Here is a 14,169-nt window from a genome sequence, read left to right as displayed (position 1 = left end):
AAAATAAAATTATCATAATTTTTATGAATAATTTTTTAGAAAATATTATAATTAGAATTTTTAATTTTTATGCTATAAATTAAAACAATCGATTAAATAATTATTAATTTAATATAATTGCATAATATGAGAAAACAAATGAGTGCTATAAAATAATATTTATAATTTAGTTCTAATATATTTTTGGGCATCAATAATTTTGTAGGGCTTTGCGGCCCAGAGGGTACCATGTTGCTTATATACGTGTCAAAATATGAGTGGGTATTGGAACTTCCGTGTTGGAGGAGAATGTAAGTTATGCAACTGCGAGGGAACCAAATGACACACAATCTGACTGGTTTGATCTTAACTGTCAAGTCCTAACCAAACATCAAGCCTCCAATTCTGTTAGCTTCTTGATCCAAAAAACATATATATATATATATATATATATATATATATATATATTTAGAGGGGAAAGCATGCAAGGGTAGTTTCGGAAAATAAGAAGTAATAAACAAGCGACTGTTTTTATATCAGTCTACACCTTGCCAGCCCTCAGAAAAATAATATTCAGTTCCAGACGGTAGATACGCATAGATAGAGATATGGATCCGGAGGCCTTCACGGCAAGTTTGTTCAAGTGGGACCCGCGAACAGTGGTGCCAGCACCCAACCGTCTTCTCGAAGCGGTGGCTCCACCGCCCCAACCTGCGGCAGGGTACGCGGTGAGACCGAGGGAGCTGTATGGGCTGGAGGAGTTGTTTCAGGCATATGGGATAAGGTACTACACGGCTGCGAAGATAGCTGAGCTTGGATTCACTGTGAGCACGCTTTTGGACATGAAAGACGAGGAGCTTGATGAGATGATGAACAGTTTATCTCAGATTTTCAGGTGGGATCTTCTTGTTGGAGAGAGATATGGTATAAAGGCAGCGGTTAGAGCTGAGAGGAGGAGGCTCGAGGAGGAGGATTCTCGGCGAAGACATCTTCTGTCAGGAGATACTGCCAACGCTCTCGATGCTCTCTCCCAAGAAGGTTTGTTACCAATCTACCACGTTTTTTGTTTAAACTACAATATAGGTATAAGCGTCATTATTTCTATGTTTGTCCACTTAATTACCCTAGTAATTTTCTGCTTTATTAATAAGAGTTCTAAGTTATGGGGTTGAGAATAAGTAGGAGAATATGCCGAGGGTTTTGCTTCATTAATTACTCATTTGAAAGAACATGTTTCAATTTTTACCAGTTTTGCTATCTGTTTTGGCTGCATGTTGCTATCTGCATGTGTTTGTGTATGTCTCCAATTTATATAATCTTTATTTGTGATTGCGTTCTTCTATTCTTGTCTCCTGCTAGCTTGCTCTGTGCTTCTGGTAACCTCTAAAAAATAAAATTAAGTTCTGATTACTGTTTTAATTCATATTTGGAATTGAGGTTCTGAACTGTTACATCCATTACATATAATCAAGTCCCTTCAAGCAACACAAGAATGTATAATCTTCTTCTTCTGTTTGCTTTTAATCCTGATTGTGGTGTAATGGGTGGGCAGGGTTATCAGAGGAACCAGTGCAGCAAGAGAAGGAAGCGGCAGGGAGCGGCGGAAGTGGAGCGTGGGAGGCGGCAGCAGGAGAGAGGAAGCAGCAGCAGCGACGGAGGAAAGGGCATAGGAAGGTGGTGGATGTTGATAATGATGATGAAAACGAGAACGATGAAAATGGTGGTGCAGGTGGGTATGAGAGACAACGCGAGCACCCATTTATTGTCACGGAGCCTGGGGAAGTGGCACGTGGAAAGAAGAACGGCCTTGATTACCTCTTCCATCTCTACGAGCAGTGCCGTGAATTCTTGATACAAGTCCAGAACATTGCCAAGGACCGCGGAGAAAAATGCCCCACTAAGGTACACAAAGAAACGCATTTGGGCCGTTAATTTCTGTCTTTTGGGCCCCACAAGGCAATTTATGTGGGTCTTATCGTGAACCCACCACCAGCCCTATTGGATTCTGGCAATTTGGTACGAATTGACAGCTGGTCCAAGGAAAAAGGTAACTAGTGTCGTACGGTCTGGTGGGGCTGTCACTATTCCATTACTTGAAGGCCTAAATTGCAGAAAAGGGTACTTTAATTCTTCAAAAAACATGTGATTTTCCTCAGTCCGTGCGACCACGTGGCACTTCAGGTTTTACCAGCTGGTTTTGCTGCAACGATGCGGAATTGGAGTTCGGATCCAAGTCCATTGCACTCTGGATTTTGAAATGCGCCTCAAGAGGGCGTGCAGAAGCCCACATTATTGAATTATATACAACCAAATTCTTTACCCAAAGTCATTGAAAAATCATTGAATTTTGGCAACTCCAAAAGAACAGAGAATATCACCTTCGTTTACACATTATTATAGCTTATCTTTTTCTTTCACTGTCACATTCAGAATCACAAAGTGAATTTTTTGTCTACACACAGTGAATTAGGCTTTTCCTTGATGTAGGTGACAAATCAGGTGTTTAGGTACGCCAAGAAGGCGGGAGCGAGCTACATCAACAAGCCCAAAATGCGGCATTATGTGCACTGCTATGCCCTTCATTGCCTTGATGAGGAGGCGTCCAATGCGCTGAGAAGAGCTTTCAAGGAGAGAGGAGAAAATGTTGGAGCTTGGAGACAGGCATGCTACAAGCCACTTGTGACCATAGCAGCACGCCAAGGGTGGGACATTGATGCTATTTTCAATGCTCATCCTCGTCTCGCCATTTGGTATGTACCCACTAAGCTTCGTCAATTGTGTCATGCAGAGCGCAACAGTGCTGCAGCATCCAGCTCTGTCTCTGGTGGGGGTGATCACTTGCCTTTCTAAGGCTTCACGAGTGAGAGAATTTTCTCTAAATCCTAGTTATATTCTGTGTTGTTGTAGCTTAGGACAATTGCCACATCATGGATGCTTGCACTTCACATCCATAGTTTACAATGTACTACTTAATAGGATAAGCTATTATCATTGGTTACTTCCTATGACTATATTTTATTTGGCTTAATTTCACTTAACGGTTATTAACCAGCGACTAGGGAGTGATGATAGGTTTGGTCTTTTTGCAAGGTGCGCATACAATGGCTGACATAATATGAATGTTCTGAAGCTTATATGTTGGAGAGCCTGTTTAAGCATAGATACAGAAGGTGAAGCAAGCAAGAAAGGAAAATACATGTGACTAATTATTAATTTGCACAATTTCAATTTTGCTAGAGGAAATTAAGTCTAGGACCTTGACTGACGCACAAGACATAATAATAATAATAATAATAATAATAATAATAATAATAATAATAATAATAATAATAATAATAATAATAAAGGCTCCAAGCTTATAGTCTGTCTTGAAAGAACCATTGATCCACGGAGTGGCCTGGTGATTCTAGAAAATGACGACACTGGATGCATAAATAACATTACAAAGGGGAAGTGTTAATGGGTCTTTTTTGGGTAAAAAGATAAATGGAAGTGTTTATGAGCTATGAGAATATGTGGAGTCGTGGTTATAATTGTTAAACTCCTCTCCCTATGTGAGCATGGTAAAACATAGTTGGTCTCAAAGTTCATATAACAAAAAATGATTACAGTAGAGTACGGTCAACGTAAAATACAGTATTTCTCATAATATAGATGCTTATGTATTATGAATGGTAAAGAGATTATTAAGGCCTTGGGGGAATATTTAGACGTGAAGTGTAACAAAGGAGTTCAGTCTCCAAAATTCATTAATTCATCCTCTTCACTCACATCACAGGTGCTGGAGTATAATATTTATACAGCATAACGATCCAAGTGCTTTGACCACTTGCTACTTCCTCCACAGAAACACGGATCCGAACTTTGCTGTCCGTCTCCCGTATGCCAACTGAGGAAGTCGAATCCACTATAACTGAAAAGGGTTCCCCGAGTTCATCTGTTCTGGCATATTGTTTTCCCACTGATGTACCTCTTCAGGACGACAAATAAAGATAACCTTCTTCCAGATGAGTATCAATATGGGGCTATTAAATAACTCAGCTCTGTTGACCCCACAAGCTCAAAGGAGCATAGATTTTGATGATACCAAAACTCAATTAGAATCAAACTAACATTGTTTTAAGTGTTGTGCATCTCAAAGAAAAAGATACAAGGAATTCATGATGGATTCGTGCTTTTGAAGAAATGATGACATTCTAAGGATAACACAGAACGAATCAAAGGAGATAAAAGAAGAAAATGTTACCTTCTAAGGCTGCATTGAAAATCAGAATTGAAGGTACATATAGTATAAAAGTTAAGTTTTATTTTTAGGATTACTTGTGAAAAGAATTGAGGAGTAAAAGTCAATGATGCTTATTTTCAATTACTCAAAAGATTTTTCTTTTAAAAATCATTATTGGCCTAAAAAGTATTTGACTATGATTTGGTGTAAAATTTTATAGCTTTGAAAGTTATGCAGAAAAGTTTTCCTGGTATGCTAACTGGTTTGCTACTTATTTTAGTATGCTAATTGGTTTGCTATTTTCTCAAGTATGCTAACTGTTTCAACTCTGCACAAGATCGCAGAAAACGATAAAATAACGGCTATTTTCTTGAAATTCGTATATGTAACGTTCAAATGAATTCTCAAACGGTAAAAAACGTTCCAAAACTATAAATACACCTACCTTTGGCCATTTTGCACTTAATGAAAGTCTCTCCACTGTTCAAAATCATAAAAGCTTTCATTCAAAGTGCTCAAAGTGTTTTATTGCTCATCATTGGCTTATTTACTCAACTCTTCTTTATAGATTCTCTTGTATTGAGTGAAAGTGAGTTTTAAACACATTATTATCATTTATGAGAGGTCATTCAAGCACCTATTGAAGCTTGGTTGTGAAAAGTGTTTGGAAAAACACTTGGTAGAAGTGTGAAGCTACTTGTAAAAGTTTTGGTGAGAAGATTTGTAAAGGGCTTTTGTCTCTTGCCTTTAAAAGAGAAGAATAGTGAAGTGAAGACTCAAAGTGGGATCTTTGAGAGAGTGGATGTAGGCTAGTTAAAGCCGAACCACTATAAAAATTTCAGTGTTCATTTTCTCAACCCTTGCTCTTTACATTTATGCATTTTAACTTTATGATTAATATGCTTTTGCTGATATGAAAGTTGATATTATTTGCTGTTAACCTTGCTGCAAACTGAGAAAATTAGTTTACTGCTAAATCTGATGATATCTGATATAATCTGCTTGTTATTTGATCTGCTGTCAGTTAGTATATTTGGTATACTGCTCTGGTTGCTGTGTTAAAAACTTATCCAGATTACTGATATTTCTGCTGAATGCTGATATAATTTGTTAGATCAGTATACTGATTGCATATAGCCTAACTTTGAATCAATTTATCAATAGAGTTGTATTGTTCATATATTTCACATTAGTCAATTGAGTTGAACCTAGCTGCAATTTTCAAAGGTTTTGAGCAAGAACCGAAAATTGTTTTTAAAGTCCAATTCACCCTCCTCTTGGACATATTTTGGGACATCAATTTGGTATCAGAGCTTGTCTCTCTTGCTTGAGGATTAAACCCCTTAGAGTGATCCATACACATGACTAGTTCATCTAGAAACTCTGCTGGTATACCTGCCCCCTTAGCTGAAGGTTATTCCATCACTAGACCACCACTTTTTAATGGCACAAATTACTCCTTTTGGAAAACTAGAATGAGAAACTTTATACAATCTGTTGACATTGATGCTTGGAGAATAATTAAAGATGGTCCTTATATTCCTTATAAAACCAGTGAAGGAACTGTACAAATTCCTAAAGCTGAAGTTGAATTTGATGATAATGATTGGAAGAAAATTTCTACAAATGCCAAGGCTATTAACATTCTTCATTGTGCTCTTGATATTAATGAGTATAATCGTATTTCAGGATGTCAAACTGCAAAAGAAATATGTGACAAACTAGAAGTCACCTATGAAGGAACTGATGTGGTGAAAGAGTCAAAGGCAAACCTCCTCATCCGTGATTATGAGTTGTTTGAGATGAAACCTGGTGAAACTATTGCTGAGATGAGTACCAGATTTACAGATCTTGTCAATCTATTTAAAGCTCTTGGAAAGAGATTTGAGGAACAAGAACTTGTAAAGAAAATTCTGAGGTCTCTTCCAAAGACGTGGGAAGCAAAGACTACTGTTATTTAAGACACCAAGGATTTCAGAAAATATACCTATGATGAGCTAATTGGTTCTCTCATTGCACATGAGATGATCTATAAGAAAGATGAGAAAGAAGGTGATCAAAAGAAAAAGAAAGGTATAGCCTTCATATCCGAAAAGGTAGATGAGAAAAAGAAAAGTGTTGCTTTTAAAGCTAGTTCAAGTGATGATTCAAGTGCTTCAAGTGAAGATGATGAAGATATGGCTATGATAGTCAAAAGATTCAAAAGAGCATTTAGAAAAGGTGGAAGCAAATACAAGAAGTTCACAAAGAGATATGCACCAAAGACTCCAAATCATTCAAGTAAAATAGTTTGTTATGAGTGTAACAAACCAGACCACATTAAGCCAAAGTGTCCTACATTGAAGAAGAAAAACAAGTTTAGAAAGGATAAAAGCAAAAATGCAATGGCAGCAATATGGAGTGATAATGACTCTTCATCAAATGATGAAACGAGTGACAAAGAAGCTGCAAACACTTGTATGATGGCAATTGAAGAAAAAGGTGAAAGCTCACACATTGAAGATAGTGAAAATGAGGTAAATCTTGAACTTTCTAATGTTAATGAATTAGAACTTGCATTTGTGAAGACATATGATAAATATAGAACTTTTAAAAAGAAATGCAAAATTTTGGTTCATGAAAATAGTGCTTTAAAATCAGAAAATATTTCCTTGAGTATGGCTTCAAAGGAAAATGAATTTTACAAATCTCAAATGAAATTATTTAAGGAAGTTAATGATGAGCTTCAAAGATCAAAAGAAGTGTGTGAACAACTTCTTGAGAAAAACAGAATTCTTGAGGCAAAAGTTGAATCTTTGACAAGAGATTTAACTAAATTTACAAAAGGAAAAGAAACACTTGATATACTTCTTGGGAATCAAAGATCCACAAATGAAAAATCTGGAATTGGTTATGATGGATTTATGAAGTATGAAAAATACAAACAATTTTTTGTTAAAGCTACATCCTTTTCTCAACCAAGTATTACATGCTTTTATTGTAATCATAAAGGTCATATGATTAATGCTTGTCCTGTTAGGAAAGGAACCTTTAAGGCAAAAAAAATATGGGTGCCTAAAGGAACCCTACCTAATGTTACTAACACTCAAGGACCCAAAGTTGCTTGGGTACCTAAGAACAGTTAACTGATTTCAGGTATGCCTAAGGAGTATGCTGGAAACAGAACATTGGTACATTGATAGTGGCTGCTCTAGGCACATGACAGGAAATAAAGGCAAGTTTTCCTCTCTTACTTTAAAAGAAGAAGGTTATGTCAAATTTGGTGATAAGAGTAAAGTTAAAATTATTGGATGTGAAACTATTGGTAAAAATCCTTGCATTGAGAATGTTGCATTAGTTCAAGGATTAAAGTATAATCTTTTAAGTGTTAGTCAACTTTGTGATAATGGTTTTAAAGTCATTTTTACTTCTACACATTGTGAGATTCATGGAAATAATGTTATGTTTGCTGGTGCTAGAATAGATAATATTTACCTACTTGATTTAATAAGTCTTGAAGAAAATTGTGAAACATGTTTTATGACTTCAGATGATAGTGCATGGTTATGGCATAGAAAATTAGGACATGCTAGCATGAGTACACTTGCTAAACTCTCTAGAAAGAACCTTGTTAGAGGACTTCCAAAGTTAAGATTTGAAAAAGAATTTCAATGCAAAGCTTGTGCACTTGGTAAGCATACAAAATCATCTTTTAAATCAAAAAATATTGTAACTACGTCTAGACCATTGAAATTATTATATCTTGATCTTTTTGGTCCAATCACACCTAGAAGTCTAGGAGGCAAGGCATATACATTTGTAAGTGTTGATGATTTTTCAAGATTCACATGGACTTTCTTTCTTGCTCATAAAGATGAAACCTTTGATATATTTGAAGCTTTTTGCAAAAGAACTCAAAATGAAAAAGGATATTGCATTACATCTTTGAGGAGTGATCATGGAAAAGAATTTGAAAATAGTTTGTTTGAAAATTTCTGCTCTCAAAATGGTATTTATCATACATTTTCAGCTCCTAGAACTCCACAACAAAATGGAGTTGTTGAAAGGAAAAACAGATCTTTGCAAGAAATGGCAAGAACAATGCTGAATGAAAACAGTTTGCCAAAATATTTCAAGTGAAGTAAATACAGCATGCTACATTTTGAACAGAGTTTCCATTAGAGCTATTATAAAGAAAACTCCTTATGAACTATGGAAAGGAAGAAAACCCAATATTGCATATTTTCATATCTTTGATTGCAAATGTTACATTTTGAATAACAAAGACAGCAATCTCAAGAAATTTGATGCTAAATCTTGTGAAGGAATATTTCTAGGCTATTCAACAAATAGCAAAGCATATAGGATTTTCAATAGAAAAACATTGACCATGGAAGAATCAATGCATATACTTTTTGATGATGCTAACACTTCCTTGCAAAGGAAAGATTCTTGTAATGATGAAATTGAGCAGATTCTAAACTCAAAGAATTCGAATAATGATGAGCTTGAATCAAAAGAACCAGTGGAGGATGATCAAAATGACAAAGAAGAAGAACTACCTTGCTCCACAAATGTTGAAATTCAAGATGACTCCCAACCAAATGTAGAAGAACTACAAATTGAGGAACCTCAACATCAAGATATTCCACAAGAATGGAGGTACCATATAAATCATTCCAAAGATGACATTCTTGATAGTCCATCACAAAGAATGATGACAAGAGCTCAACTTAGAAGATATTTTGGTAATGTTGCTTTTGTTTCTCAATTTGAACCCAAAACATATGATGATGCTCAAAATGATGAAAATTGGCTTTTTGCTATGCAAGAGGAATTAAATCAATTTGAAAGAAATAAAGTGTGGACACTTGTTCCTAAACCTAAAAAGCATTCTGTTATTGGAACTAAATGGGTATTTAGGAATAAGATAGATGAAAAAGGACATGTGGTTAGAAATAAAGCTAGACTAGTTAGCTTAAGGATACAACCAAGAGGAAGGTATTGATTTTGATGAAACCTTTCTCCGGTTGCTAGAATTGAAGCTATTAGAATGTTGTGTGCATTTGCATGTTTTAAGAATTTCATGCTTTATCAAATGGATGTTAAAAGTGCATTTTTAAATGGATACATAGATGAAGAAGTTTATGTAGCTCAACCTCCTGGTTTTGAAGACCCTCACTTTCCAAATCATGTTTACAAGCTTACTAAAGCTCTATATGGTTTAAAGCAAGCTCCTAGAGCATGGTATGAGAGACTTAGTAAATTTTTGCTTCAAAATGATTTTAAAAGAGGAAAAGTGGATACTACTTTTTTCATTAAGAAACTAGAAAAAGACATGCTTATTGTGCAAATCTATGTAGATGATATTATTTTTGGTGCAACTAACCATTCTATTTGTAGAAAATTTTCAAATATGATGAAAAGTGAATTTGAAATGAGTATGATGGTGAACTTACTTTCTTCCTTGGATTGCAAATTAAACAAATGAGAGATGAAATTTTTATAAATCAGTCCAAGTACATTAAAGAAGTTCAAAATGGAGGATATGAAAAGTATCGGAACTCCCATGAGCTCAATAATTAAATTGGAGAAAGATGAAAAAGGTAAAGAGGTAGATAACAAACTTTATAGAGGTATGATTGGTTCTTTACTTTACTTAACAGCATCTAGACCAGATATTCATTTTAGTGTATGTTTATGTGCAAGATTTCAATCATGTCCAAAAGAATCTCATCTTGTTGTAGTTAAGAGAATTTTTAAATACCTCATTGGCACTCACAACATTGGCTTGTGGTATCCAAAATGTGAATCATTTGATCTTATAGGTTATAGTGATTCAGATTTTGCTGGTAGTAGATTGGATAGAAAAAGCACTTCTGGAACTTGTCAATTTCTAGGTCATGCATTAGTTTCATGGCACAGTAAAAAGCAAACCTCTGTTGCACTTTCTACTGCAGAAGCTGAATATATTGCAGCTAGAAGTTGTGTTGCACAGATTTTGTGGATGAAACAACAGTTTGAAGACTTTGAAATTAAATTTGATCACATTCCCATAAGATGTGACAATACTAGTACTATAAACCTATAAAAAAATCCTATTCAACACTCTAGAAGCAAGCATATTGAAATTAGACATTATTTTATAAGGGATCATGTTCAAAATGGTGATATTCAAATTGAATTTGTCCCTTCAGAAAAACAGCTTGCTGATATTTTTACAAAGCCACTTAATGAGGAAATTTTCTGCAAAATAAGAAGAGAACTTGGTATGATTGATGCTCTTGATTGAGTTTTGATGCATTCTCATGCTTCTATATGAAAATGAAGTGATATATGTTGGTTTGTAGTGTTAAAAATGTGTTTTAATATTTTTGGTGCAAGTTGAAAAATTCTGGGTCTGATCAGATATGAACAGTAATCTGCAGAATTTGATCACAGTGGCATACTAATCTGTTTGCTAATTGTCGTGTTTGCTAAATGCTTTACCACTGCTCCTAACTTTTCGTTGGCAAACTGGAAGTCAGGTCTGATTGCACTAAAACTCTAAAAATATTTTTTCGAGCGCCTATTCTGCATGTTTAAAGCCCATATTACTTAAATACCCCTCTATTTAGAGCATTGCATCTTTATGTGATTTAAGGGCAAAATGGACTTTTAACACATTAATTAGCGCGGGACTCAAATTTTTTTCTAAACCATCAATCTTCTCACTGCTTCTCCTCTGCTACACGCTACCCATTCTCTGCAAATGTCTACAGTTGTGTCTTTTCAGTTTTAAAATTCAAAATTCCTTCTCTTTCTGTCGCTTCGTCTCCCAAAACCCGAACGAACGTGTCTTCACTCCATCTGCAAACCCATTCCATTCGCAACCTTCCAAAACCATCGTCTCCCTTCATTGCTATTAAATATTTCAGAAACCCATTGACTGTGAATCGATTAAATCGATTGTTTCAAGTTAGAAAATCCCCAAATTCTTCATTTCTGTTATTTCTCTAAATCTGTCGAAAGAAATCATTTCCTGTTGGATTTTTTTTTTTTACGCTTGATATCGATTCGCACTCTCTGTCTCTGGAAATCTCAGGTACAAAATCTAAAACTTTAATGGAATCTTGTTTTACATTGTGTTTGAGCTCGTCTCGTTTGTTTTGATTTCACAATGTGCTGTTGGATTTTTTTTGGGACTGTTCTGTTTGTTTTGCTTTCGTTTGTTTGTTTTGTTTATTTTTTTTTATTAGCATTACGTAAAAAATGTGGTATAGAATTATAAATCGATTGCCATGGATTCTCAAAAACCCGAGTATCTCTTGCTGTCTATTCTATTTTTATGACATTGTGCTAAGTTGTGCTAGAAATATGTTAATGTGCTTCGAATGATTATATATATTGGCTGCTCACATCGTTAAATTTGTGAACCCAGTTTTCACTGTCCTTACGGCCTAATTTTTGTCTGGGTTGGTCATGGCTCGAGAAAAAGGAAAAGGCAAAGCAAAAATTCCCACATATTCATCGTCTTCGGACTCCACTGACGCAAGTGTTCCTGCGTCTCCTCCTCCACAAAAAGATGCTCCTCTGGTAATTGGAAAAACAAAAGAAACACCCAAGAAAAGAACCAGTGAGCCTGTCCAAGAAAAAGGAACCAAAAAGAAAAAGACTTCAAAAGCTCCAGTTGTGCATATGGAGAGGGCTATTCATGAACCCAGGTATATCCACTGGCCTGCTTTTACTGAAGTTTCTGTTCCTTTACAATCCTTGTTTGAATATCAAAAATGGGACAAATTGTGCTCTGACACTGAAGGAGTACATGTGGACTTAGTTCAAGAATTCTATAAGAATTTAAGGGCTGATGATTCTGATAGAGATGAATCTTTTAAGGTGAAAATGAAAGGGAAAGTCTATGAAGTGACTGTTGCTAGATTAGCCAAAGCCCTAGGAATCCCAAACAGTGGGAATAAAATTTGTTCTCACAAAGATGTTTTTGCTGTTGGTGGATTTAACAAAAGAGATTTTGAGGCTGAAGTATTTAAAGGGGAAGTAAAGGATAAGACTAGCATTACCCATGCTCATCAACACATCAAAATTCTTCATAGTTTTATCATCTATGTGTTGAATCCTAGAACTGGCAGTCCAAACTATTTGAGTACCCTTGATCTCTGCATAATTTGACATATTGTGAATCAAATTGAATTTAATCTTGCCTACTTTATGCTGAAGCAAATCATGAAATGGAAACCACCTTACAAGCTACCCTATGCCCATCTTCTTAATGGTCTGTTTAGAGACTTTGGGATCCCTCTGGAAACCGAGAAACTTAGGACAAATATGATCCCAATTACAAGTCTGCAAAAAGATGATGATGGTAGAAAACTTAGATTTGAACAAGGTGCTAGTTCCAAGGAAAGTGCAAGTCGTACTGTTAATGTTGAAGGAATTTTGGAAGAAATGAACAACTTGAGGGAATTTGTTGAAATTGAACTTGGAGAGCTATAGAAATTTAGAGGTTTTCAAACTGTTCTTATGAATGCTCTTGATTCTAAAGTTGATGGCACTTTGATGTTAATGTATAAAATTGTGGAAGAATTATTTAAAATCAAAGTTCATCTGGGTATTTCAAGCACTGAAGCTGGAAAAACCAGTAAGGCTGCTACTGGTTCTGTTCCTCAAAAAGAGAAAGAAGAAGAGGAAGCACAGGACATAGAAGAGGAAGAACAAGAAACAGAAGAGGAAGAAGAAGAAACAGAAGAAGAAGAAGAGAAAGAGGAAGAAAAGGAAGAAGAGGAAGAAGAGGAAACTGAAAAAGATAAAGATGATTCTGATGATGGAAATGGTAATGGAGGCAGCAAAGAAGGAAGTGGGACAGATATGAGTGACTCAGAATCTGAGACAGAACCACAGACTCCTGCTCCTGCTGCTCCTGCAAAAGACAAGGCAAAAACAGCTCAAAAGGAACAAAGAAGGAAGCAAAAAGAGGAAACTGGTAAACCATTCAGCAAAAAGGCTAAAACTGGTAAAAAGTTGTGTGAGAATGCAGTACTCTGCAGAATCGAGTTAGCGGTAGCCCTATTATTCCCTTGACAACGAGGCTGAAATGGTCTTTGAAATTCTTCAAACCTTGAGTGATAAACCTGTCAAGCCAAAAAAGTTGAAGATGGCTGCTCCAAAACCAATCGGACGAAGCTCTAGGCTAAAAGGATAAACAACCATTCTGCATATTTGATGATTACATTTTGTCTAACAGTCTGTCTCTAAATTTGCTACTTAGTTTGCTACTTTTGGTTTTTCTGAACTTTACATTAGTTTGCTATATCAGTTACTGCTTTGACTGTTTATTCACTGCACTTAAACTGGATTTTGATTTATACACATGTGCATGATTTCTCCCATTATCTTTTGATGCTGACAAAAAGGGGGAGAAAATGAATGAGTAATCTTGATGATATAACTTGTGGCTGATATAGCTTGTGATTACTTGTGGTTGATATAATTTGTGAATAGTATATTGTTGATATAACTTTATACTGTGCATATTGTTGATATAACTTGTGAATGATATACAGTTTGTGATTAGTGTGCATATTGTGCATATTTAGTTAGTATCTTTAGTCACACTTGACTCCTTAAGAAAATGCTTATGAATATTTCATTGAAATTATTAAGGGGGAGTTATTTGTGATTAATTATTGATATAATCACATACATAGGGGGAGTTATTTTCACATATACTTTCATATACATACACACACTTGTTAATATTACATGGTGATTCAATTGAGTTTTGTCATCATCAAAAAGGGGGAGATTGTTGACCCCACAAGCTCAAAGGTGTCACGACCCAACCAATGGGCCGGACCGGTACTAGGACCTGGGCCAGCCTAAAGCCCCCGAGGCCCGTAGTAAGCCTAAATATTCACTTAACCCAACTCTAAGGCCCATTTGGGCCCAATTTCAAGAAATCAACCGGACAGAGTCCGACCATAAAATGGACC

General features: G+C 35.6%; 1 protein-coding gene across 1 annotated transcript; it reads left to right on the top strand.

Annotated features, from left to right (window-relative positions):
• Nucleotides 1-556: 556 nt before the first annotated feature.
• LOC110659671 (floricaula/leafy homolog) lies at nt 557-3,007 on the top strand. Its single transcript, XM_021817672.2, has 3 exons — nt 557-1,017; nt 1,532-1,881; nt 2,467-3,007. Exons 1-3 carry the CDS (start codon nt 588-590, stop codon nt 2,827-2,829), a joined length of 1,143 nt encoding a protein of 380 aa, XP_021673364.2. The 5' UTR covers nt 557-587; the 3' UTR covers nt 2,830-3,007.
• The last annotated feature ends 11,162 nt before the right edge of the window (nt 3,008-14,169 follow it).

Source organism: Hevea brasiliensis, chromosome 13 (assembly GCF_030052815.1).
Source record: "Hevea brasiliensis isolate MT/VB/25A 57/8 chromosome 13, ASM3005281v1, whole genome shotgun sequence".
Lineage (NCBI taxonomy): Eukaryota > Viridiplantae > Streptophyta > Magnoliopsida > Malpighiales > Euphorbiaceae > Hevea > Hevea brasiliensis.
This window is presented reverse-complemented; position numbering and strand designations above follow the sequence as displayed.

What these genes read in the sequence shown, in the direction of transcription:
- LOC110659671 (XM_021817672.2), top strand. Translation starts at nt 588, where the DNA reads ATGGATCCGGAGGCCTTCACGGCAAGTTTGTTCAAGTGGGACCCGCGA. An exon ending in CGATGCTCTCTCCCAAGAAG is followed by an intron (nt 1,018 to 1,531) that starts GTTTGTTACCAA and finishes ATGGGTGGGCAG; the next exon opens with GGTTATCAGAGGAACCAGTG. An exon ending in GAGAAAAATGCCCCACTAAG is followed by an intron (nt 1,882 to 2,466) that starts GTACACAAAGAA and finishes TCCTTGATGTAG; the next exon opens with GTGACAAATCAGGTGTTTAG.